The 26,947-nt window shown below is 38.6% G+C and overlaps 1 protein-coding gene across 7 annotated transcripts in view; it reads right to left on the bottom strand.

The window, feature by feature from the left end:
- Positions 1-26,320, bottom strand: part of ESR1 (estrogen receptor 1) — a 254,600-nt gene extending 228,280 nt beyond the window's left edge. Inside the window, exons 1-4 of one of the 7 annotated variants that reach the window (XM_032216932.1) lie at positions 26,171-26,300; positions 25,693-25,806; positions 19,336-19,442; positions 16,224-16,286 (exon numbers count right to left, since the gene is read on the bottom strand). Coding sequence is in view for 2 of the 7 variants with exons in the window: in XM_032216929.1 (XP_032072820.1) it covers positions 19,386-19,442; positions 25,693-25,806; positions 26,171-26,230 (231 nt within the window). In the remaining 5 variants the exon portion in view is untranslated. Of the gene's footprint in view, positions 1-16,223; positions 16,287-19,335; positions 20,348-25,692; positions 25,807-26,170 lie in introns of those variants that run through there. The other 6 variants (XM_032216929.1, XM_032216931.1, XM_032216930.1 and 3 more) reach the window with 6 other exon arrangements.
- Positions 26,321-26,947: the final 627 nt, after the last annotated feature.

The raw sequence follows: 26,947 nt of genomic DNA, 5'->3' as shown, positions 1-26,947 counted from the left end.
ATCTCCCAAAGTTCTTTGTACAGCGTGTGATAGCTTTCTACTGGATTCCCCTCTGTCTTGCCTCCACCGATCTCCCAAAATTCTTTCCCCAACGTGTGATAACTTTGTCCTGCATTCGCCTCTGTTCGTTCCCCAGAGTGTGGTAGCTTTGTCCTGGATTCCCCTCTGTCTTGCCTCTTCCGATCTCCCAAAGTTCGTTTCCCCAGCGTGTGATAGCTTTCTACTGGATTCCCCTCTGTCTTGCCTCCTCCAATCTCCCAAAGTTCTTTCCCCAGCGTGTGATAGCTTTCTACTGGATTCCCCTCTGTCTTGCCTCCTCCAATCTCCCAAAGTTCTTTCCCCAGCATGTGGTAGATTTCTACTGGATTCCCTTCTGTCGTGCCTCCTCCGTTCTCCCAAATTTCTTTCCCCAGCGTGTGGTAGCTTTCTACTGGATTCCTCTCTGTCTTGCCTCCTCCGTTCTCCCAAAGTTCTTTCTCCAGAGTGTGATAGCCTTCTACTGGATTCCCCTCTGTCTTGCCTTCTCCGATCTCTCTAATTTTGTCCCTTAATCCTCCAGTTGTCTATTTTTGGGAGGTTCCCCCCTCTCTTTCCCCCCCCCCTCCTCTCATAGGAATCCCAACAAATTTGCCACATGGCTGGGGGCAGTGGTCATGTGACTGAGTGTGCATGAGTGATGTCAAGTTGGCCATACCTGCCCGGTCACATGACCGCCAAGGCCATGCCCACAAAATAGGCCACACCACACAATAGGTTCTAAAAAAATTGAAACCCACCACTGCCCAGCTTCTATGGTAGAGGTGAAGTTGAAAGGCACCTTCTCTTCGCCCACTTGCTTCTTGGTTGAAAGTTAAGCTTTCCCTTGAAGTTTCATTGAATTCAGTGAAGCTTAAAATTTAAAATGTTGGCACTCAAATAAATTGAATTCATTCTGCTGCCCTTTTAGATGAATTAATTCACAAACAATTTTATATTATAGATAACTGAGCAGGTTACAGTAGGCAATTACAATAGAGAACTCTGATCCCCTATCCAGGGCTTTTGAGATTGCTATCAGATCTTATTTTGATCTGTCACCTCTGTCCTAGGCCCATTGCACACTGTCATGTGTCTCCATAGTTGCTTACAGAGAAATTAATTCTTCTTCTCACTTCATCCATAGATTTCTGAGACAGAAGGATTCTAAAAGTTTCTAAAGCATGCTGGCTTGGAAATTCTGGGAATTGGAGTCCACACAACTTGAAGTTGCCAAGACTGAGAAACATTGTTCTAGAGGTCATTGCATGCATGCATGTCCATGTATCCCACAGATCTGCTGCCTCCAGTGAAGAGAACTGCAGAATTTGAATGAGAAAAGAATATCCCTGTGCAAATCTGAGATTGCAGAAACAGGGCGATTCCTCTACGTTATACAGGTAGTTTTCAGTTAACAGTTGCCCTGTTTATTTATTTATTTACTTATTATTTTACGAAATTTATATGGACACCTATTCGCACATGGCGACTCAAGGCAGCTTACAAGAATATAAAAACCTCATATATGAAACAATAGTTTTAGCAAACAGTTTAGCTAAGTTAAAAAGATGTTTTTAAAGGCTTTTTTATTGATTTATTTAATAGGCTTCTCATCTCAATGTCAGCTTCTCTGAAAATTGTAAAAGTAGCTTTACAATACTTATAGTCCGTGCCCTTACAACTATTGCAGTGTCCCTAGGGTCAGGTGCTCTGGTTTTGCTAATTGTTTTCTTCCAAAAGTGCCACCAGAAAAATTCCAGAAATGGTGATATAATTTCAAATATCTAAGCTTTAAATATTTGTGGAGGCATTAAATATGAATCAAAATCACTAGCAATGTTTGAATGTGCAAATAGCAGGAAACTACTGCTCGTATTAATATTTAACTTGACCACACTTGATGTTATCCAACTGTGAAGTTCCCTGATACTTGTAGGCTTCCTCCTGACAGTTTAGCCATTTGGATTTCAATTTCATTACTGTTTATATCCTGGTTTATTGCTACTGCAGCACATTTCCTAGACCAAACTCCACTGCTATATCTGTACTAAAATTCTTAGTGTTTGTCAAGTTTCTTCTACTGTTTTACTATTGTTTGGGGCCTTCCATTTTCATAAATACTTTTTGGAATTTCTTCCAGTTCTGCATCCCTGAATAATTTATTTCTGGTAATGAATCTGCTTTGAGCTGCTAAATGTTGTTCAGTGATCATGTCCCGATAATTTTTTTTTCATGGTTCAAACATTTAACATTTAATCACATATTGTGATTTATAGTAGGCGCTGTAATGTTACAATTTCAAACACAATATATTTTTGTCTTGTTTGTTCTTCTAATCATCTTACAGGTCTAAGCCCTGGTTGCCCAGCCATACCCTTGAGGCCTGTTGCCCACTTGCTAACAGATGTCTAGAAACTCTACATCTTATGCGACTGATCTGGGTATAAGATCCTTTTTCCGTTTTCCATTAACCATATTAAATGAGTCCCATGGATACATAGTCTGACTCTTTTGCTAAGACCTGTCTAATGTGGCGATCCTTCTGGAAGAATATACTACCACCAGCATAGCTCTCAATCACATCAAAACCTCCCAAGCCCCTCCCCCCAAACAAGGGTGTATCCCTGGAGGGGATTGTTACTATGATTATGATTGTGTGCACAGTCAGACAGATGTTTAGAGTGGGTTTGACATTTTTAGCCACCTATTGAGTCCTTCCCAAGGACCTGGGATAGATGATGTTGTTATACAATGGTATTAAAAGTATCATTGCAAGATGTAAGCTGTTCCAAGTAAAGGTGCCTTTTGCAATTGACTGATGGTGATTTTGTCAATGCTGATTGTGTTCAAGTGGTGCTCCAGTTTTTGGGGAATTGCTATTGAATATTGTTATATTCCTATTGGTACTATCTTTATTGTTATTGTATTATATACTTTATTCATTAAACATAAAACTCAGCCAACTGAACATTCAAAAATGCATTACAAATACCATTTGACTGGTGCTAATAACTGATACAATTTGCTGCCAGCGTCCTAGGTATCAACCAAGTATCTATTTAAAATATAAGATGTTCCGAGTAGCGCAGTTTTTTGCAGTTTCGCTGGTGTTATTACAGGAAGCTGCAATTTGTTGATATATAAAATTCTTGACATGGTGCCAAGTGCCCCGATGTCAATGGGCATAATAGCATTAGCAATAGCATTAGTATTATTGATTTATCTTCAATTCATTTCAGTTTGGGACTGGTAAAAACATAACAGTTCAAGTCCTAACCAAGAACCTAAATGCTACTAAGGTAACATCTGAATATAGGCAGTTTCAAGTAAGGTGGTTTTTTGCAGTCAGAATATCAGGTCTGATAAGTTCATGTATATAATTTCCATGTATATAGGCAACCTCTTGGATATTGCTCTGAGGGCTCCTATTACTATTGTAGAAGAAATCAACCATTGATTGCTTCTCCACAGTTGCTCAACTTCAATTTGCAGATTACGGTATTTTATTTTTTCTAGTTGTTTCTCTTCAATTTGTGCATCATTTGGCATTGCAAATATTAATGAACCAGACTTTTTTCTTTTCCACAATAGTGATGTAGGTGTGTTGTGGGCCAGATGTCTCTCTGTTGGATTCACAAAATTTGACCTGTTCCATTTTCAAGAACTTTGTCAATTTGGTATTCCCAATTATTTTGCTGTATTGAAACCAAACTTCTGGCAAAGCTTCCAATGTATGATTTTGGCAACTTAATCATGATATTGTAGCTAATCAGTTTGTGATATTTTATTGATCATTGCAGTCAGCCAGATGTTCAGACTGGGTTTGGCATTTTTGTCTAACCTAACGAGTCCTTACCAAGGACCTGGGATAGGCAAATCTGGATGTTTGACTGGTTCAGATATTGTCACAGGATGAAAGCTGTTCCAAGTAAAGCCACCTTCTGCAATTGACTGGTGATGAATTTGTCAATGCCAATGGTGTTCAAGCTCCAGTTATTTTGAGATTGCTAACAAGGCACCTATTACTATTGGTACTACCCTTGCTTGCCTTTGCACCAGTGAGGTTAAAAACCAATTTTATTGTATTTAAGTACAATAACATAAAGATTATACTTATACTTTGCCATAGTCATTCTATTTCTATTGTACATCTTTGTATTTTGTTATCTTTTCCAGTTCTTTCTCTTCTATTCTGCGGGCACTGCCACATCCATTATCCAGACTTTTTTGTCTTTCTTATTGATAATTGTTAAGTTCAGGGTGTTATGTGGCATGGACCTGTCTATCTGAATCCTTCCATCCTTGTCTAATTGTTTCCTAGGCAGCATCTCTGCTTTTCTTTATTCAAGGCTAATAAGGTATTCTATTACAACTACTCAGTGAGTTATAATAGGGCAGGAAGTTGTGCAACATTTTGTACAGTGCTATGATTCTCCTTCCATTGATTTCATAGACTCCATTTCATGTGTTAGTTAAAATAACCTAATAAAACCAAACACCTGAAAAAATATTACTTCTCTATTCTCACTGTTAGCATTCACCCAATGATTTAAATATGCTACTGGGAATACATTCATACACATTTTTTACTCCCATCTGTTCTGCTGAAACAAGAACCTACGTCTTCTATTAAAAGATATGTGCATAAGTTTGAAACCTTTTTCTAAGTCACTTCCATGTTGAACCATATTGGAAGTTATTAATTGTCTAATGCTGTGATTAGAATGGATTTTTTTAATTCCCCCCTAACTCATTTACTTTTCATTCCACCTAACTTAAGCAGCTAAAAGAATCTATTCCATCTACACTTTGCCATGTATGCAGAGATAAGCTGAAGGGATATATTTTGAGGGAACACTTTCATTAGCTACAGAAAATGTTACCAGTTTTGGAGAGGTATTGGAATAGACTGCAGAAAGAAATGAGTTTTTTTTAAAAAAAACCAAGTTACTTAGGGCAGGAAGCAATACAAATAGCAGCAATAGGTTAGTATAGGGGTGGATTAAAGAACATCTCGCTCTTCTAGCGACATTTATCTCTATTGCATAGGAAAATTTCACTCTGCAAATCTGCTGAATCATCTCACTGAATTTAGTCTTAACTGCTGGTCTACAGTATATAGACTTAAAATGGAACTGCAAAACTAGGAGGTGAGACCATTATAGGGGCAGGACAAACAGTGGTCCCTGTCCTGAATTTTGTAGCTACCAAAGCTTCCAGGTTGAAATCCCCCAATGACTGCTTTCCTGCAACACAATATTTAATTTGCTATTGCAGATGGCAGTGGATATATCTACTTTGGACTTAGAAGCTAAGCACAACTGGATTTTTTGTGGTGGTAATGTGAAAAAACCATTATATTTTGAGGAGTTTAATGACATATTTCAATTTCTCCTTCATATTAAAAAAAAGTCTACTGGTTTGGAACTTATTCTAAAGCCAACCGGATTGTTTTTGATCAAAGGTAAAGATTCCCCTCCAATATATATGATAGTCGTTCCCAACTCTGGGAGGGAAGTTCTCATCTCCATTTCAAAGCCGAAGAGCCAGCACTGTCCGAGATATCTCTGTGGTATGTAGCCGGCATGACTAAACGCCAAAGGCGCATGGAACCTGTTACCTTCCCATCAAAGGGTCCCTATTTTTTACGTGCACTTTTTACATGCTTTTGACCTGCAAGGTTGGCAGAAGCTGGGATAAGTAACCGGAGCTCTCTCCATTACACGGCACTAGGGATTTCCAACCACCAAACTGCAACCTTCTAATTGACAAGCTCAGCCTCTTAGCTACTCCATCCCTTCTGTTTTTCATCTTGCTGGCTAATAAAGGAAAAGACAGGATGGATCTTCCCATAGCTGTACATCTGAGAAAATCTGAGACTTTTGGTTCCCATCCCAGAGCCATGCGATGCCCAGTCAAGGTCACATCATGCAATCTCATTACTATGGAAGCAGGGGCACGAAGTCACGGTGCCTAGTTTGATTTTTTAAAAACCTTAGGTTGTCATTTGGAAACATCTGCACAGAACCTAGCATTAGGTACTGTGGAAATTGGCCACCCTTGGGGTATCTCTGCTGCCATTATTAAGGAGCTCCTGGCAACGTGTAAGAGATTTGAGTATCATCTTGCTTATTGGTAAGTATGCTTATTATATTATGTTTGCTTGAGTTAATAATAAAGCTTAAAATCTCTATATTAGCTGCTGTGGTTATTGTGTCTGGATCCCTAAGAACAAATTGCCTAGCCATCCAATCAGTTGCCCCAACACTTGGCAAAAGATGGTAAACTATCAAGTTGATTGAAACTAGACTGGTAATTATTTTTAATAGCATCTTGGGAAAAGGCAAGAGCAAACTGCTTTAGAACTATTGCCAACATGTCCGGGAATTTACCAGGAGTCAATTCAATTCAAGAGTTTTCAGTTCAAAAACAAAACCTAAAATAAGCTTCTACTAAGCTCACCGCATCTATTCTGAGTTTCAAAAAAAATTCCTCTCACACCCTCCGAAATGATGTGAACATTCTGAAATGCCCTTTTTACTGCCCCACGGGCTAGAAAGTAATAATAGAAAGCAGACCCTGCCCAGACCAAAATCCTTTGCCTGTTTCTGTTTCTATGATTTCAGACTATAGGTACTTTCAAAGTACTGTTTTCTCTGAACAGCATTGTTAAGTATATCTCCTTTTGGAGACTAGAGTTGAGTAGCAGAAGGTAGCAAGCAATGTGCCACTAAATAGCTATCAATCACAGCCACCAAAGTTAAAACAAGGATAACTTTACTTGCGTTAACAAAAATAAAGTAGGATAAACATTCTCCAAAACAAGCGATAAGTAGTCTTGAATCATATACACAGTCTATGATACAACACTTTGGTTTACAGATGCTCAACTCACGATTCACCATGTGGACAGGTAACTAACATACAGAGTAGCCACCATCCAATATACAGTATTCAACTCTAATAACAAGGATTACATCCCTAACAAGCATTTTTAAAGAAAGCCTCAAGACAAGTTAAAATAAGAAAACTCACAGAACACAGATTATTTCAAACCAACCTACCTACCTACCTACCTACCTACCTACCTACCTACCTCTCTCTCTCTCTCTCTCTCTCTCTCTCTCTCTGAGGAATTGACCAGTCTGGTTCAAAATCAAGATTGTAAGAGATGAAACTAAGGATCCACCAAATAGTTGAACTCAGCAAAAGCAGAAAATTGGTACTTGTTCAACTATCAAAGTGTCCCCCTCCCAGGATTGGGGAAATGACATGTTTCTATCTAAATTATGATAGTTTTTGTACATTTTCAGTGATATCCAATATAAGGTGACCAGACGTCCCAATTTCGTCGGGACAGTCACGATTTCTAACAATTTGTCCCGTGTCCCAGGGCGTTTTTAAAAAGTCCCGATTTTCTGGCTTCATGTTGAAAACCCAGTGGATTTGCTTAAGAAATCCTAACCGGGGCAAGACAAAAGAAACCCTGTCTAATCCCTTCTCTGTCTCAGTACTTTCATTGAAGATATTAAAACGTTAAAGCAACAAAAGGCCCCTTTTACTTACTTTTATAAGAAAAGATGACCCAGTACCATAGAGCTCCAGGAAATACTTGGCTAGAGAAGTCACAAGTGTTCCTTCCTGGATTTTCCGGAGGGGAGGGGCACGGAGGTTGGAGGTCGGCTCGTGTGGAAAAAATGGTGGCAAAGTTTCTTTGAAAAATATTTCCCTGGGACTAATAATTTCACCATTTTAATTTGCTCAGTTCTTTGTATTAACATCTACATCATTCTGTATCTACATCATTCTGGATTGACTTGGAGTGTCTGCCTGCTGGTAAGTGAGCCGGGTTTTTTTTTTCTTTTATTTTTTTAATGTATTTTAAAATAATATTTTATTTATTGTGCATAGGATTTTTTAAAATAGTTTTATTCTGTGTGGATTCTTTTTTTAAATTTTCTTAGACTATTTAAAAAAAGATTCTATCCAAAATACAAAATGCCAGCTGCAGTTATTCACTTAAGAACTGTGGCAAGAAAGGTGGTATAGTGGCCAAAGTTACAATGGCATTGAAAAAAGTGACTGATGACCATTTTTCACACTTAGTGACCATTTTCACACTTAGCGACCATTGCAGCATCCTCATGGTCACTCGATCAAAATTTTGATGTTTGGCAACAGTTACAATTTATATTTGTAAATTGTAGTTATGTTGAAATAAAAAAAATATTACAATACTATTTTTGTGTTGTATGAAAATTTTTGTTGCTCTGTATAAAATTTTTAATCAACACCCCCCCCCCCCCGGGGTGAAAGGTGTCCCTCTTTATCAATCTGAAAATCTGGTCACCTTAATCCAATAGCCTGTGATGCATGCTAACCATGTCATTTTAAAAAAATACACAAGTGCTTACTCATAGTAAACACAAGAAAAACTGCTGTAAAACGCTCTTCCACATAATACCAGAAACATTTACGCAAAACATACTTTCTAATTAAGTATTGAATTGCTTTCAAGCTATACTTCTAACTATAAAACTCTCGTCTTCAGCCAGAGGATTTCCTGCCTTCCCAGAGGACAGTGTTTGTTTCATTTATTGCTTAACCTTTGAAATTGTCATGCACTTTGTTCTAAGCTCAGACCAGTCATAGACAAACTTATGAACTCCTCACAAATAAGATATATGGGGAAAATACTTCAAATGATATCCATAAGTCTTCAGAAGTAGCAGGCAGAAACAGGCCAATTTATAAGGATCTGGAGTGATATCTGCGTTTGCCGGCCTTCAAGCTTTCTTTAGCCAACACCTCTCTCCCAATAGAAGGAGCAATTGTTATTATTCTTGAATGCACTGTGTAAAATTAGCAAACACATAGGACCAAATTAAATGTGAAGGAGCAGGTATCTGTCCATTTCAACATAAAGCTGGAGACAGCTAGCTAGGTAGAGAAGGAAGATAAGGGGACTTTCTGTTACAGGTGCAAAAAAAACATAGCTTTCTGTTTTTTGTACTACTTTTTTTGTAGCTTTCTGTACTATTATTTGTAGAAATGAGTTGGAAAAAATGTTGTTAAAGCAAACAACACCTCTACATTTGAGGGAAGGGGAATGAAAGGTCCATCCTAAAGGCTGAAAACTTCATATATTATACAGCCATATAAATGGAAGTAGAATAATGAAATAAACAAATTTTCTTTATAAATTCTAGTGCATATTCTACATCTGACTTCTGTTACCTAAGCAAAATATTTTACATTCGCTTTTTTAGAGTTCATTCTGATATTTTCATTCTACTTTGTGACAAAATTTATTAATTATATTTCAGTTTTCTAACACATTATCTGGCCCACCCACTTTTGTGTCATCTGCTAATTTGTTAATCCTTCACTTCCCTTTTCATTCAATTAATTAATAAAAACATTGAAGAGTACAGGAATTTGGAAAGAACTTTGTGGTGACCCATTGTCCCCATACTCCAGTTTGATGAGGAACAGATGATAACATCATGAATATGATTTTTGAACCAGTTGTAGATCTACTTATCATGCCATCTAGCGTATGCTTAACTAGCTTACCAATCAGAATACCATGGGCTACATTGTCAAACGCTTTACTGAAATTAAATATATTATGAGGGGCGATTAAAAATTAATGCCTTTGATGTAATAATACTCTTAAAAGTTCTGACATGTTCTTTAGCATCTGTTCTGCCACATGCCAGACATTAATTATGAAAAAGCTATACTTTATAAAAGGAAACTTGCAGTGAGTATTCATTTGTGTGCTTTAAACTATGTGATGTAATTGAATTTTTGACCACCCTCCAACTAAAATTTGCCATCAAATGCAGATTGTTTATAATAACAACTATGTTGATCTAAATACTAAAAATCTCTGCGCCAATAACCTCCCCCCCCCCCATGAACCAGGATGAGCTGATTTATCTTATCAAGAACAGAAAGGGTGACCTTTGATAGCAACTGACAAGATTCACTTGAGAAAGGTTGATGGACTTATCAAGAATAATTTGTGGATCGCTCAAAGGGAAAATGCTGTCAGAATTGACAATTCACATATTCACATAATATGTGGGTCATATTAAGTTCTTCAGTAGGTTTGTCTAAGATGAGTTCCTCATATACTGATGGCAAAAATGAAAATTTTCTAGAGTTGAAATTTGCCAGAAATTATCATACCCCAAGCATGATGGTGAAAAACTTTTTACAGCATTATGAAACAAAACAACAAAACAGGTTCATTACTTTGAACCAGAAATGAAAGTAAGTTCATGTTATATCATCATGCAGGAAAAAGAAGCCAAAACTTAGGCTTTGGCAGGAAAACTGTAGTCTTTGATACACAGTATTGTTCATATGGATTCCTTTAAACATCACTTCACTGGCTACTCTGGTAGTTGAATGCCCAGACATAGGAAGACATGTAAATGACCCCAGAAAAAAGGTGCCAGACTTTGAACTACCATGTCAACAATAGGATTCACACCCACATGGCATCTGCTGGGATACTCTGTATGAATGGGACATACTATCCTCTCTCAGTGTGACTGTGTGGCTACCAAGGGGTGGGCTTCAAAAAGTTTAGCAAGTGGTTTTCTGCCTGGTTGCTGGGTGGGCATGGCCACATTGGGTGTGGCCTAGTCGGCCTCCTACACCATGGCAGGACAGCATTTTTGCCCTCCCTGGGCTCCAGAGCCTTTTCTTGAGCCTGCAGGAGGGGGGAAATGCCTCCCCAGGCTCCGGAGGACAATTTCCGGCCTTCCTGAACTTCTGATAGGCCCGATTTTTACCCTCTCCGAGCCTCCATATGGGCCCTGCACATACCTGCATCCAAAACCAGGCCACGTGGGGACTCCTGGCAGGGAAGGGTGGGTGGGGCCAGCCAGGAGTGAGATTTGGGGATTCTCTGAACTGCATAGAATCTTAGCTAGAGGTTCTCCCAAACCTCTGCAAACCCCCAGCAGCCCAACCCTGGGGGTACCACATCAAACTGTACCACATCATGATTGGCTGTAAGCTGAGGGTATCTATCGGTCCAATATCTGATTTTAAAAAAATATAAACAATGCAGTGCTTCAGTGGATAGATGGCCTAGACATTGGTATTTGAACATGGACATTTACATTTTATTGTATTTTATTGATCTAGATGAAATGTTAATATACACTGCTAGTCCATGTTTGATATGCCAGAATCACAAGACAGAGACAACTGTGAAGTTAGATTTCATCATTTTACCACCTCCATTATACAATCCATACTTGGCACCACATATCTTCCTTCGTTTTTTGACTACAGTTTGGGAAGCCAATACACTTAAATAAATAAATAAATTTTAAGGAATATCTTCATAGCATCCATGTCACTCAAATAAAGAGCTGGAAGTGATTGCCTGGACCTGGCTAAAGAGGCAAAGTGTGAAATTCTTTCATAAAAGCTTCAAGAAGATTGCCCATCATTGCAAAAGTGTGTGGCAATTTGTGGTAATTACAAGGGGAAGTACATAGGGCTCATTTCAAGAATTATTTCCTGTTTCATTTATTAAAATATTGCTATTTAAAATAAAGATATCAAAGAGGAATGTTATTTTCATTCATCCTTCATATATCTGTAACACTCTCCTAATCCGTTAAGCAATTTACTCAAAACCTGAGAATGTTCATAGTACTTCATTAAACCAAGATTAAGTTCATTCATAACAACTTCCTTCCTTCCTTTCTTCCTTCCTTCCTATAATTTGATATCAGCTGTAAAAATTTCCTTCATGCATTATGTTTTATTAAAATATAAAGTTATCTAGATTAAAATCTATGTTCAGCATTTTGGAGCCTTATTTTGAAAATCAAATAATAAGAAAACATGAAAATAATAAGGTACTGAAAAAAAAACATTTATGTTTTATTTATTGCTTTGCTTTGCTTTGCTTTGATGTGCATAAGAATGTTAACTTTGACTTCATGCAGCTAGTGAAACAAGGTTGACAAAAAAAAAAGAAACAAAGGTTGTAACAAGGAACTTGCATTTGCCTCTGCATAGATCCAGTAAAGGTAAAGGTTCCCCTCGCATGTATGTGCTAGTCATTCCCGACTCTAGGGAACATTGCTCATCTCTGTTCCAAAGCCGGCACTGTCTGAAGACGTCTCCGTGATCATGTGGCCGGCATGACTAAGCCCCAAAGGTGCACGGAAAACTGTTACCTTCCCACCAAAAGTGGTTCCTATTTTTCTACTTGCATTTTTACATGCTTTTGAACTGCTAGGTTGGCAGAAGCTGGGGCAAGTAATGGGAGCTCACTCCATTATGAGGCACTAGGGATTCGAACTGCTGAACTGCCGACCTTCTGATTGACAAGTTCAGTGTCTTAGCCCCCAAAATAGTGACAAGTGAAGAAATTCAAAGATGATAAATATTAAAGTAGTGGGTCTTATGGGATAAGACTAAAGAAGCTGTATATATTTTGTTTGATTAGATGATTAACAGACAACAGGGAACCCACAATTTATACAAAGCAGGGCAAATCTCTTTTATTCCTCTGTTGTTCTGCTTTTGAGTGCATCACCAACATGGGAGATTTGATCCAGATCTGTATCTTGTAAGGGTGATCAGGAACATATTTTTCATCCTTTGCTCCTGTCTGCAATGTAAATTCACACTGAAACTAATATCATTATCTACAGCTGGATCAATAATATACAAACAAGAGCTTTCAGTTTGCATGACTTTTAAAAAGCAGTAGGCAAAACTTGATCCTGAGAAAGCAAATCTCTAGTTACCTTCAAATGAACTGCATAATTCATAACCGTTTGACCATTTGATACTTTCTCTGATGTGGCATTGATTTTTCTCTTTGAAGACTGAACCCTTCAGGCTTCATTTTATGCTACCAGCTAAAACTAAGTTAGATATCATCTTGGATCAATTAAACTGAGCAAATCAGATGAAAACCAACTGAAGTAAAAAGAAATCCATTCTGTTTGAATACAAACAGTTAAGCTAACAGGGTTATAGATCATACCATAAAAGATCAGATCTATCCCGTATATATACTATATATTATTAAAGAGATTTTCGCTTTCTTTTGCAGAAGATATGAATCTTTTGCAGAGATTCATACACCACCATCCATAACCTGCATTTGTTCCAAGAAAATGGAATATGTTTGGACTTATGAAGAGGGGGGAAATGAGATGAAAGGAGAGAAAGATATTATGTTACTATCAGGTTAAGTGTTCTATGTAGCTGTATAGTTCTTACAAATTTATCTTTACAGATTCTAGCATAGAGTGTAACCTGAACCCAGAAAATAATAGATCATTCCCATTATTGCCTACCTTGTGGGCAACAGTTAGAAAAGAGTTCTTCTAAAACTCTAGATGACTTCATGAAACAATCACAATTGAAATTTATGTTGTTAAGCAAGACAGTTGCTAAATGAGTTGTGCCCCATTTATGACCATTTTTACCAGGGTTAAGAGAATCACTTAAGTGAACCGTGTAATTGTTAAGCAAATCTGGCTTCCCCCATTGACTTGCTTGTCAGAGGTTCCCTAAGATGGTTTGAAAATTACAAATTATAGGTTGGCAAATGACAATCCCAGGACCAGGGAAGCCACAACTCAGAGCTCCAGCAGGTTCTGACAGGTTCTGGAGAACCGGTAGCGGAAATTTTGAGTAGTTCGGAGAACCGGCAAATACCACCTCTCACTGGCCCCAGACTGGCCCCAGAGTGGGGTAGGAATGGAGATTTTTCAATATCCTTCCCCCAGGAATGGGGAGAGAATGGGGATTTTACAGTATCTTTCCCTTGGAATTGGGTGGGAATGGAGATTTTGCAGTATTCTTTCCCTGCTATGCCCATCAAGTCATGCCAACAGAACCAGTAGTAAAACATTTTGAATTTCACCACTGCCGCAACTATCTTAAATATATGCCAGTTGGCAAGCACCCAAAGTTTGATCATAGCAAAAGCAATAGCAATAGCAGTTAGACTTATATACCGCTTCATAGGGCTTTCAGCCCTCTCTAAGCGGTTTACAGAGTCAGCATATTGCCCCCCAACACAATCCAGGTCCTCATTTTACCCACCTCAGAAGGATGGAAGGCTGAATCAACCCTGAGCCGGTGAGATTTGAATAGCCGAACTGCAGAACTGTAGTCAGCTGAAGTAGCCTGCAGTGCTGCATTTAACCACTGCAACCACCTCATGTGAAATGTTCATAAATGTGAAAACTGGTCATAAATCCATTTTTTTCAGTATTGTTATAACTTCATTAAATGATGGCTATTAATTGAGGGCTACCTGTGGAATATTACAATAGACTATATTCTATTTTGGGGTGGTGGTGTTTCAATCTCCCTAATGCTGTGCCATTAAAATGTGGTCTAAAATTCTCTCTCAGGGATGTTTCGTTAGAAACTTTTATGAGCAAGAGATCAATGACAGTAGATTTCCAGTACATGAGTCCACCTGAAATCAGTATTTTGAACTTAGTAATTGCATTTCAAGAGTCTCCTGAACTCCCCCTTACCTCTGGATTGATTCAGCTAAAGAACATAGCTATTTCAATTTTCAATTTTCCAAGCTTAGATCACAGATGTTTCATTTTCGAGACTCACAATCTCACTCTCCTGGGTATTTGGATTGAATACACCAACTCAAAAAAAAAGTCAAAAATCATTTGCTCATAGTTGCTTTGAAAAGCATTAAGATTTACCCTTATTTAAAAAATAGATTAATTTTTTTCCTACAGGATTCTGTACATAGAGGCACAGAGGCATAAAAGAAAAAATATTATTTGCCCAGCAATAGTTTTATATCAGTGATTTATAACACTGAACGCTTGTTCTTTTTCAATATTTTCATTATTTTGCGCAAATAATACTTCACTAAATACTAATAACTAACAAATTAATGCAAATGGACCTGCTATGGAGAGTGAAACTTCATTTGGTTTTGAGTTGTATCAAGATATTCCCAGTTATATGTTTCTTACCTTGCTGAAATACAATGTATTACACTTAGCATGTAAAGCCAGGTAAAAAATTGTAATCCCAAATTATCCACATCTCATGAAATATTTTGAAGGAAAATAGCTAAGGGTGTGATTGATTGCAGAAACAATGTCTTACAGCAATTGTCTCATTCTTTTAGGCCTGATGGGCAGATTTTAAACCTTTCAAACATATTGTCCATACTCACATAAAATAACTTATGGGAGGCTTGACAAAAAGGCTACCTTGAAGAGCATAGCTAGTTAAAAAGCACAGATTAAAAGAATGCTACTGTACCTGTTAATATTTCTAAGTCATCAGATACTCCTTATTAATCCATTTTTGTCCATTTTCTACACAGGTATGCGTACCTTTAAACAGCATTGAGCAGGATATGAGCATCATATTTATTTCTAACAAAATTGCAAGATTTGCCTGGAACCTGATGAGCACCAAGATAAATTACGGCAGACATGCCACATCTTAAGTACTAGGCTATGATGTCAGTTGTAGAAGCTACACATTCTCAAAGTAGAAGCAGAGAAATAGATCAAATCCTCATTGGGAGACAAATTCTTTCTGCATTTTTGAAATCTTGACCTCAGAAAGGAGTATACGTACTTAGGGGACTAGTGTATATGAATAAATGGAGTTCAAGAATTGATGAATCATAAATCAACCTCCCAGATTTCATTATTTAGATCAGCAAAAATATGGCAATGTTCCCTCCTGTTGCTTGTAAAGGGAGGGAAGATTGTGCGGTATTGGTGCAGGGGTGGGATTCTACTGGTTTGGACCAGTTCAGGCAAACCGGTAGCTCCCACCATCAGCTGAGAGCAAAGCAGTTCACTCTGATGATGAAGTGAGTCCGCCCACCCATCCCTGTGCTTTATTCATCTTTGGCAGAGCAGATTGCTGCACCTCAGCTGTTTTCCTCCCCAGCAGTAATGCAGAAGGTAGTTTTTTCTCAAAACTGTGCACGCAAAGTGCACAATCATCAAACCGGTTGTTAAACCGGTAGTATCCCACCAATGGTGTGGTGATATGATGTTTTTCCAAATTAACTCTAAAGAAAGTTAACAACCATCTCTCCATCCCTTTTTCCATCCTGACAGATGCTACCAGCAAATCAGCTGGTGATGAAGTGTATCTTCTACATCGGAGTTAGGACTGCTTTGCTTACAAATCAACCAACTTACCAACAATCAAGAATATATTCTGGTGGTGTCTAGGGAAGTCTGTAGACTGAGAAGAAGTCTGACCTTGATGGCATCATCCAAAAAACAAGAAAAAGGACCTGGTCAAGAATCTCTATCTTGGGAGTCTAACAGGCGAACTTTTGCATCCAAACTCATTACATTTTCCTGACTTATTACATTATCTTAGATTAGTCTGATCTATAAGGGGAAATAATGTTTCAACTCCTACGCTCAAAACGACCCTTTAGAGCACTGCACACCAAGATAACTAGACACAAGAACAGTTTTTTTCCCGAACGCCATCACCCTCCTAAACAATAATTCCCTCACCACTGTTAAACTATTCACTAAGGCTCCATTACTCTTAGTCTTCTCATCGTTCCTACACCCATACTCCTTCCACTTATGACTGGCATGATTGTATCTTTATATTATCTTTATAATTAAATTATCTTTATATTTATATTGATATTGATTGTTCCTGATTGCTTATTTGTACCCTATGACTATTATTAAGTGTTGGTTGTACCTTATGATTCTTGACGAATGTATCTTGTCTTTTTATGTAAATTGAGAGTATATGCACAAGACAAATTCCTTGTGTGTCCAATCACACTTGTCCAATAAAGAATTCTAACTTGTCTCCTACTGGGAGAAGTAAAAGGAAGAACACCAACAGAAAGATAAAGATAGAATAATGTGGCACTTCAAGCCTGACAGGTTATTATAGAAGTAATAGTTTGACTACATAGTATTCTTTGTCTCCAAGCCATCCTCTTGCATTCTTGCATCAAGAATGATGATCCATGGAATATAAGCTAGTTCCTCGGGAACTACAGCCCCGAGGAAGATAAACTGGTACATTTTTTCCCGACTGCCATCCCTCTGCTTAACAACTAATTCCCACAACACTGTCAAATAATTTACTAAGACAGTATTACTATTTTTCTTCTCTTCCTTCCTAGTACCTATCTCTCCCCACTTATGACTGCAACCATGTTGCTTGTATTTTTCAATTTATATTGTTTTTATTTATTTCCTAGTATGATTTGATAGCTTATTAGTAACCTTTACTATCACTAAGTGTTGTATCTTTTTATTCTTGATGAATGTATTTTATTCTCCATAAGTACACTGAGACAATATGCACCAAAGACAAATTCCTTATGTCCAATCACACTTGGCCAATAAAGAATCCTATTAATTCATATTGGACCAGTGGTGGGTTTCTGCCGGTTCGCACCGAATCAGGAGAACCAGATGGTTTACCGATCCAGTAAGAGGAGGTTCGACCGGTGGACCCGGAAGTAACTTCCGGAATGCCTGCCCCGGCCCTGTTGCTCCTCACTCACCCCAGCCCATCCAGAATAGCAATAGCAGTTAGACTTATATACCGCTTCATAGGGCTTTCAGCCCTCTCTAAGCGGTTTACAGAGTCAGCATATTGCCCCCAACAACAATCCAGGTCCTCATTTTACCCACCTCGGAAGGATGGAAGGCTGAGTGAACCCTGAGCTGGTGAGATTTGAACAGCCGAACTGCAGAACTGCAGTCAGCTGAAGTAGCCTGCAGTGCTGCATTTAACCACTGCGCCAGCTCGGCTCCATCGCTCACTCCCCCCGCCCGTCTGCACTATCCTATGCCAATTCGGTGTCAAGTCCCCTACCTGGGAGTGGAGGTGGTAAACGGAGAAGCATGGAGAGGTCCAGCAGCACAATCCACCAGACAGCAACGGCAAGCTCAGGAGTTTTCTCCTGGATTCCTCTCTGTCATGCCTCCTCTGATCTCCCAAAGTTCTTTGTCCAGTATGATAGCTTTCTATTGGATTCCCCTCTGTCTTGCCTCCTCCATTCTCCCAAAGTTCTTTTTCCAGAGTGTGATAGCTTTCTACTGGATTCCCCTCTGTCTTGCTTCCTCCATTCTCTCAAAGTTCTTTCCCCAGCGTGTGATAGCTTTCTACTAGATTCCTCTCTGTCATGCCTCCTCTGATCTCCCAAAGTTCTTTCTCCAGAGTGTGATAGCTTTCTACTGGATTCCCCTCTGTTCTTTCCCCAGCGTGTGATAGCTTTCTACTAGATTCCTCTCTGTCATGCCTCCTCTGATCTCCCAAAGTTCTTTCTCCAGAGTGTGATAGCTTTCTACTGGATTCCCCTCTGTTCTTTCCCCAGCGTGTAATAGCTTTCTACTGGATTCCCCTCTGTCGTGCCTCCTCCGTTCTCCCAAAGTTCTTTCCCCAGCGTGTGATAGCTTTCTACTAGATTCCTCTCTGTCATGCCTCCTCTGATCTCCCAAAGTTCTTTCCCAATGTGTGATAGCTTTGCCCTGGATTCCCCTGTCTTGCCTCCTCCGATCTCCCAAAGTTCTTTCCCCAGCATGTGATAGTTTTTCCTGGATTCCCCTCTGTATTGCCACCTCCGATCTCCCAAAGTTCTTTCACCAGCATGTGATAGCTTTCTACTGGATTCCCCTCTGTCGTGCCTCCTCTGATCTCCAAAGTTCTTTCCCCAGCATGTGATAGTTTTGGATGTTTGCCCCTCCTCAAAGTTCTTCCCACATGTCCATTCCCTCTGATTGCCTCCGATCTCCAAAGTTCTTTCACCAGCATGTGATAGTTTCTACTGGATTCCTCTCTGTCTTGCCTTCTCCAACTCCCTAATTTTGGTCCTTATCCTCCAGTTTTCTATTTGGGAGGTTTTCCTCTCTCCCCCCCCCCTTCATAGGAATCCCCCCAAAATTAGCCACATGGCTTGAGGGTTGTTGGGGGTCATGTGACTGAGTATGCATGAGTGATGTCAAGTTGGCCATACCTGCCCGGTCACATGACTGCCAAGTCACGCCCCCAAATTAGCCACACCCACAGAAGAGGTTCTAAAAAATGAAACCCACCACTGTGTTGGACCAACATCAAAAATCTGTCACTAATCCCTAAAAATGTTCATGGAGTATAGCTAGATGAAGGTAACCTGGTCACAATTGTTTCAACAAATATGCGGGTCATTTTCTTCAATGAATCCAGTGTACCCATTGTCTGTTCTGAGCCTGCCAGTTTGGTTTTCCCTTACATTTAAACAACAGCAGATGTTGCAAGGCAAATATAAATTCATTTACTTACCTATCTTTATCTGACTATTCTTATTCCTTGAGGAGCTTAAGGTGACTTACATGAAAGTCTTCTCTAGATTTCTTCTTTACAACAACAGTCTTGTGAAGTGAATTGTGCTGAAAAAAAAAAAATGACTCAAAAGTCAATCAGCTCCATGGTGAAGTGAACAACTACATTGAACTTTCCCCAGTTCCAGTTCAAAATTTTAATCACAGCTCTCCTTGCATCTTTTGAGAAGATTCTACAATTGACTGGTCTGGAATAACAACACAAGGTAATGGTATATCTATTCAGCTATGCATAGCTATTTCAGTCTTTAGAAAACTGAAGGATTATATTCTCAACATTCCTGAAACATATGAGATGGGTAGTGGTAATGCATTTATCATAAAACTCAGAGTAACCATTTTTTAATCAGGACACATATTCCAACAGGCTAAAGTATCTGAAGGGAGGGGTTGAGATTCTTGATATTAAAGTTCTTGCATTCGAAAGTTTTTTTTTCTACATTCAGGATTAGCTCTATAGAGCCAGGAGGTGATTTGGCTCAGATTCCAGACTCTTCAGAATTACATTTTCAAAAAGCTGAAACAGGTCAATGTACAAAGAGGGCATGTACACTGATTGTGTCAATATAGCATTAGTCATGCATAATATGTGCCAGCAGACAGTCCATATTTATTACTTCTCTGTTAAAGTTTCTCAGTGAGGCCTTTCCAAGCCTGGTTCCCTCCAGTTGCATTTGGATTATAATTCCCATAATCCTAATTGTCCTGTTGAATTGAACTGACTTTATATATAAAGATTGGGTTTATTTGCTTAGAATGGGTGTTTAAAAAAAGAACCTGTCAGATTAAGTATAGAAGAGATAGATTTGGCAAAGATTGCTTTCTCTGTATGTACATCGACCTGCAAAAGGATTATTTTCTCGTGAGCAGTCAGGGCCTTGGTGCTTCCTGAGCTTCATTGTTTTTTCTTGCAGACATCATCATGAGGTTACCTAGTTCGGGTAATGAAATGCCTGCAAGAAATGGAAGTTCAGAGAGCAGCAAGGCCTCCTCCAAATGTTCTCCTTATTGATTCTTTTTCTCACCTGAATAAGAACAAGTTAAAATTAATGCTTACGTGTGGTTTCTAAGGCTCCATAAGTTCACTCAGTATGTAGTGTCTGATTTCTTGCCTATTAACTAGGTGTCAATTTCCAAGGCTGATAATAATGTGCATCTACTGGAAGCATTTCAATAAATCCATATGTAAATTGAAGGAAAATCAAGGAAAATGGAGGCAATACTGCCTCTGTGATTCATTTTCCATGCAGGCTACGCCGGTCTGCAATAGAGGATCTCTTCTATTCATAGAGGTCCTCTGAGCAAATTGAAGCCCTGGCCTTCCCAAATGTTGGAATCGCATAGCCAATCTCCAGAGGAGAGTGCCTTACACTGCAGAAAGCTTCCCTGTAATACCCTGTTTCTCTGAAAATAAGACCTCCCCAGATAATAAGCCCAATATGACTTTTGAACGCATGTGCTAAAATAACCCCCCCCAAAAAATAAGCCCTCTCCAAAATATTGCAGCACAGCAACAGCCATGAGTTGACCACGCTTGCCGCCTCCTGCACCTCAAAAATATAAGACCTCCATGAAAATAAGGCAAAGTGCTTATTTTGAGGGTCAAAGAAAATAAGACCTGTCTTATTTTCAGGGAAACATGATACCTGGAAGCTTTGTTAAACCCTGAAGGAGCTTATTTATAGTCTCTTACTTCTCCCCAATGCTTAAAAACCCAATTTTCTCTCATGTGACTTGACTCCTAAAGGCTTCATTCACATGGTCATGTAGTATTTGGCAATAATAGGAAGCAGATTGCCCTTGCCTTTTCTGGATTTTATTTTATGTTTCCATTTTACACCTCCCAGGTATTTGTGCCGATGGTTTTTCTTATCCATGTATGAAGCAGATCCAACTCTGCTTCGCTTCTTCTGTTCAAGTCCCTAAACTGAACTTGGGACATCTGCTCCCCTAAAAAAATAGTGATTTTGCTCAAAATGCAACTGATAATACAACTTGAGCCTCTGTACTGGGCACTTTTAATACTAGCAGTTATCTATGCTGACATAACATCTCTGATATCCTAAAATTTATTTCTGAAAAATGTGAAGACAAGAAAGGTAGTTTTTTCACATAAAGTGTTCTCAAAGATATGCCCAGTTGATATTTCTGCCAGTCCATTGAAAATTTGGTCCAAACAGAACCCCGGTATTTTTCGAAGTATAAAATGCACTTCTCCCCTAAAAGAGGCTGAAAATTTGGGTGCGTCATATACTCCAAATGTAGCCCCAGCCACCCCCAGCCCCCACCCCTCGGCCTCCACATGTCCTCTTTCTGGCTGCAGAGATTGCCACAGACAATGGCTTGCGTTTTTGGACTCGTGCTTTCTCACTCACAACCAGCAAACTAATGTGCTGAAGCTGTGCTGAAGAATGCTAGCCAGATAAATACTGGTAGGCAGAATTTTTTTTCTTATTCCCTCCAACCCAAAAACTAAGGTGCATCTTATACTCCAAAAATACTGTAATGGTGATTGTAACACTTCATTTAAGACAACAGTAACAGAATCTTGCATGTATGAAAGTACATCTTCCTTCCCTTTCTTGTACTTTCCCCCAAACTCTTCTGAGACATTTCTACTCCTACTCCTCCTTCTAACTCAGATTTTGTTTATCATTTTCTAAACTACAGTTTTTCCTCCTGTCCTCCAAGTTTGTTTTTAATGCTGCCTTTTTTCGTGTACAATTCAAGGAGGCAAACATACCAATATTTCTTCCTTCGCCTATTTTCCCCACAGCAACCCTGTGAGGTAAGTTGGGCTGAGAGAGAGAATGACTGGCCCATGATCACCCAGCGAACTTTCATGCCTAATGTGGGACTAGAACTCACAATCTCCTGGTTTCTAGGACAGCACCATAACCACCACAGTGGCTTTCTATATATCATTACAATTTCCAACAACCACAGCTTTTTTCGGTACACTCTTCAGGAAGACATAATCTCATATATACATACATTTCAGTTGTGCCCTTTTTATATCAGCATGGCAACACAAAGAAATAAATCATGAGCGTCATAGTTTACCACTTTGCTTTCTGCCTGGGGAAACTACTTTATTCCTGTATGAAACCAGCAGAACCAGTGATACTACATCCCACCACATACAAATATACAAACAAAACACAAACACTGAGGTAAAGCCTGCAGCAGTATTTTCATCATTGCTAGAAGGTGATAGTTCTCAAGTTTAGGCCTTGGAAAATAAACTTCTTATGGGAAGTATAATCATTTTTAGTGTTGACTGTTAAGTTATTTGATTAATTTAGTGTTGACTGTTAAGTATTTTTGATTATGGTTGTTAAGTCATTTTCAACTCCTAGCAACCATAGTAACTGAGTTCTTTCTGCCAGGTGTCCTAAATAGGGAACCTTTTCCTGGTAATCTGTTTCTCAAGAAAGAACTGGGCATTGAGTTGTTCAATGATCCATCAATTTGTTTTCTTAGCTGTCTACAGTATTCTCAGGAATCTTCTCCCACACCAAAGTTCATACTGTTTCTTAAAGTTCAATTTTAACTTTCACTGAGTGTCACAGAGAATACCATGACTTGCATGATTCTGTACTTTGTAGGTGTAGACACATCGCAGCATTTGAATACCGAATCCAAAGACTTTGTGGCTGTATTCTACTAAGTTCAAGTAAATTTTAGTCCTATTTTTTTCCCTGAGCTCTTTTAGTCGTAGTATTAGGGCTTGCAGATCAGGACTGAAATGTTACCGATTCAGACCGGTTTGCCCGAACTGGTAGTAAAAATGCTACCTGTTCGCCCAAACCAGGCAAAAAAAATGTTACTGGTTTGGGCAAACCCGTTTTTTCTGACGATTAGCTGTGAGACATGATTTACATTAGCTAAAAAGCAGGGTTTCCTATTTTCTAGGTAATCTAAATCGCGTGGCACAGCAGATTCCTCCCCTCGCTGTTCGCTTACTTTGCAGGCACACTCTGCACATGCGTGGAGGGTCCTGCGCATGTATGGAGGAGGCTCACGCACTCACAATGAAAAGGTAAGTGGATTTCACCCCTGTTGCAGATACTTTACATTTTCAGCTATCAGGGTAATTTATTATTGCTGTTTATTGATGTTGTTCCTCTAGTTTTTGTAGGAGATGACCAGCCTGAGCCTGAAGGAGGGTCAAACATGTCATCAGTCATGAGTCCCTTCTTGCCTATAAGACATCTAAGTCCAGCCTACTTTGAATTCAACTGACTCTTATCTAACACCAATTTTCTTGGACTGATAGTAGTTCAGATTCTTGTAAAGAGCTTAAGCTTGCAATAAAGCTTTATACCCACTTGAACTGCCTGAATCTCCCGAGTTCCCTGGTACTTGACAGTTTTAAAACCATGCTTATCTTCTTCCAATCTAACTTCCCTTCAGCATACAGATTGAATAAACAAGGGGAGAATATGCAGCCCTGTTGCACTCCTTTGCCAACCTGGAACCAGTCTGTTTCATCATGTTCTGACCTGACTGTGACTTCCTGACATGTATGCAAGTTTCCCATGAGGATAACGAAATGTTCGAGGATTTCCATTGGTCTGAGCACTTCCCACTGCTTGACATGATCAACACAATCAAAGACTTTTCTCTAATTAAGACGAGTTGTAAGTCACTATTTTCAGTGCTGTTGTTAACTTTGAATGCTTGTTAAAGAAACAATCAATTGTAAGTCAAGGATTGTACTACATGTAATTAGAACTGATATTTAGTTGATGATGGGGAAGACACTAGAAACTATTGTCAACTGGAGGAGACAATGAGTAGCCAAGTTGGCAATTAAGCTTACCGGTAATTCATACAATGGGCTAAAATATAATGTGATGTTTTGGCTTAGTTACGGCTTAGTTTGTGCAATAGCTAACACAGTGGCTTGGAAACTTGGGTTTATATAGTTTTAGGTAATGTTTAAAGTCACCAATTAATCTTTTTTTTTTTAACACACAATGGTTAAAACAAACTGGCTTAGTGTAGTAATGCATAGTCCAACTAGGTATAGTTCTATTTACAAGAAAGGAAAAATATATTCAATTTTAATAACAAACTGCTTTGTTTTCCAGGAAAATGGCCTCCCCATTGCTTTCCTATGTTGCTTAGAGTACCTGTAAATGAACTAATATATAATTTAGTAAATAAATAAATGAGTCTAATTAAGCTATGATACCTAGGAGGTGAGTATATTTTCATAGCATTTCTATTAAGCCACTCAGAGTAACCTTATAGGGGAGATGGGAGGCAAAAAAACATTAATAAATAAATATAAATTTGAAAAATGTTAAATTTTTACTAGGCCTTGAAAAATTAGAGATAAAGGGAACCGTAACTTTGACCAACCACTGTGGCAGAATTTTCTGAACACTTCAGAGATTGCCAAGCTAAACCAACATGTGATAAAAACTGACCCTGGACCCATTTAATTAGTATTGCCTAGGAAATGATAGACAGATACTTGCAAATCTTTACAAATATAATTGAGCCTGTACCATATTTCAACCTTAGAGAAATAAGGTGAGTTTTACAGAAACTAAATTAACACAGTTTCAATTTTATGCCATGTTTTCCCTTAAGTTTTAAGAGGTTTTATTGTTATTCCCTTGGCAATTTTTTTCCTTAATGATTTACAATGTACTGTCTAATCAGGAGATGGTCCCACTAAATTCCTTGGGTTTACCACAAAGAAATATAATCTGCTTCCTCCCCAAGTTCTTAGAAAATATCCATTCCAATATTTAAATATTCTGCATACCACTTAAAAGGTTTTCTACAATGTGATTCTATGTCAGTAACACATTTCCAATTAATCATTTAGTTTGAATGGTCCAAGAGACCATTTGATACTAGGTTGCCAAGCAATTAAGGCAACAATGAACCTTTCTATTGAGGCATTATGTGGTGAGTTTGATTTTGGCTTAGGTTGTGTGGACCCAGCCATTATGGCTAGTAAATTGAAGTTTATGTTTTCCTCTGATATATGAACTGGGTCACTGAGCTCGTTCAAGAAAATATGCTTAAAACAAATCATAAATTAATGCCATGTATGACTGCCTTTATCAAACAACTTTAAACCCACTAGGTTCAAGTCAATTTGGGAGCTGGCAGATGAAAGAAATGTTTGCAATCCCGTGTCAGCCGACGTCAGAGTTGTCTCTCAATAAGATTATTTTTAAAATGAAAAAAAGTTGCCTCAAGTTGGAGCCTGTTAGCTTGCTAATTTGCTACATTTTCTTTCCACTCACATGCTTAAAAAGTATGTAGTACTTACTAAAGTGAAAAGTAACTTAATGGTCTTCTCTGTTACATGTGCACATGGTTTCAAAGTTGGATAATACTTGAACACTAAAGCAGTGGACTTAGTTCTGTGTTCATTCATAAATACCTGAAAAGAAATATGAGGTTCAATGTATCATTTCCCTGAGGTGAGTTTCATAAGAGAGCATGTTAGTGGAGTTCTAACTCTGTTTTTCCCTGCCGTGGAAAAGGAAGTACTTTCCCCCTCCCCATCCCTTACATTTCCAGTAAGTACTATTCCAGAAGTCTGTTTTCTAGAGCAGAGAAAAAAATCCCCAAAATCAACACCACAACTGACAGAAAGGTGGGATCTGCCTTGAGCCCTTACGGAAAAGGGATCACTGAAAATTAGACAGACAATTCCTGGGGTGAACTTAAGTTATAGCCAGTTGTTTTTCAGAAAATGTACAAATACAGCAAACATCCTACCGGGAAAGAAAACGGTTACCTACTTTGACAGGATCGTCTGAATTGCAACCAGTCTTCTCATGTTGAAAGAAAAGCAGAAGCATGAGATATTAAAATGTCTCTCCCATTGAGTGATTCCTGCCACACGTGTGCTTGTATTTTCAGCTCTGATGAGATTTACTTGCTGGCAGCTATCAGGAGGCTGATACAACAGGAAAATGAAGACATGTCATTGCTGAAAAATAAAGTACTAGCACCACCATATGCTAGAGGCTGGAAAATTGATCACAGCCCAGAAAAAAAAAATACCCTGCTCATCCAATATTCACTTTTTCTCTTTTCTTTTAAACGTGTGTATGGTGTTTTTTTTTTTAAAAAAAAAATGCAACTGCAGATAAAGGCAATATAAAGCAATGTTGACAGGATTACGAATTTGCCAGGAAAATCCTAAAGTGGTCCATCTGAATTTCCCTTCCCATGTTATAAACCAGGACACTTAAAAATCCATTAAATGGGAAACAGGATGGAAATTCATGCTGAAAAATGTGAATATTAGACAAATGCCCAGATATTAATAAAGCTTTCTACGAGTCAATATGCCAATGCCATGTCTCCTTTGGAGGAAAAGTGAATTTATAGCCATTTTATTGCCTTCTTTTCATCCTCCCCACTTTGCTTGCCAAGGAGTACAGCTTTGTCCAAAGTGGCTCTGAAATGATTAACTTCCTACTCATTTGTCTATGGAAATTATTATTCATGCAGGTCATGGTTGTCTCAAAGGTGCTTTTTCAAGAGGCACCCAGGCTTTCTTGGTTTTCTTT

Source organism: Thamnophis elegans, chromosome 4 (assembly GCF_009769535.1).
Source record: "Thamnophis elegans isolate rThaEle1 chromosome 4, rThaEle1.pri, whole genome shotgun sequence".
Lineage (NCBI taxonomy): Eukaryota > Metazoa > Chordata > Lepidosauria > Squamata > Colubridae > Thamnophis > Thamnophis elegans.
Note: the sequence above shows the minus strand (reverse complement) of the source record. Positions and strands in the feature narration are given on the sequence as shown.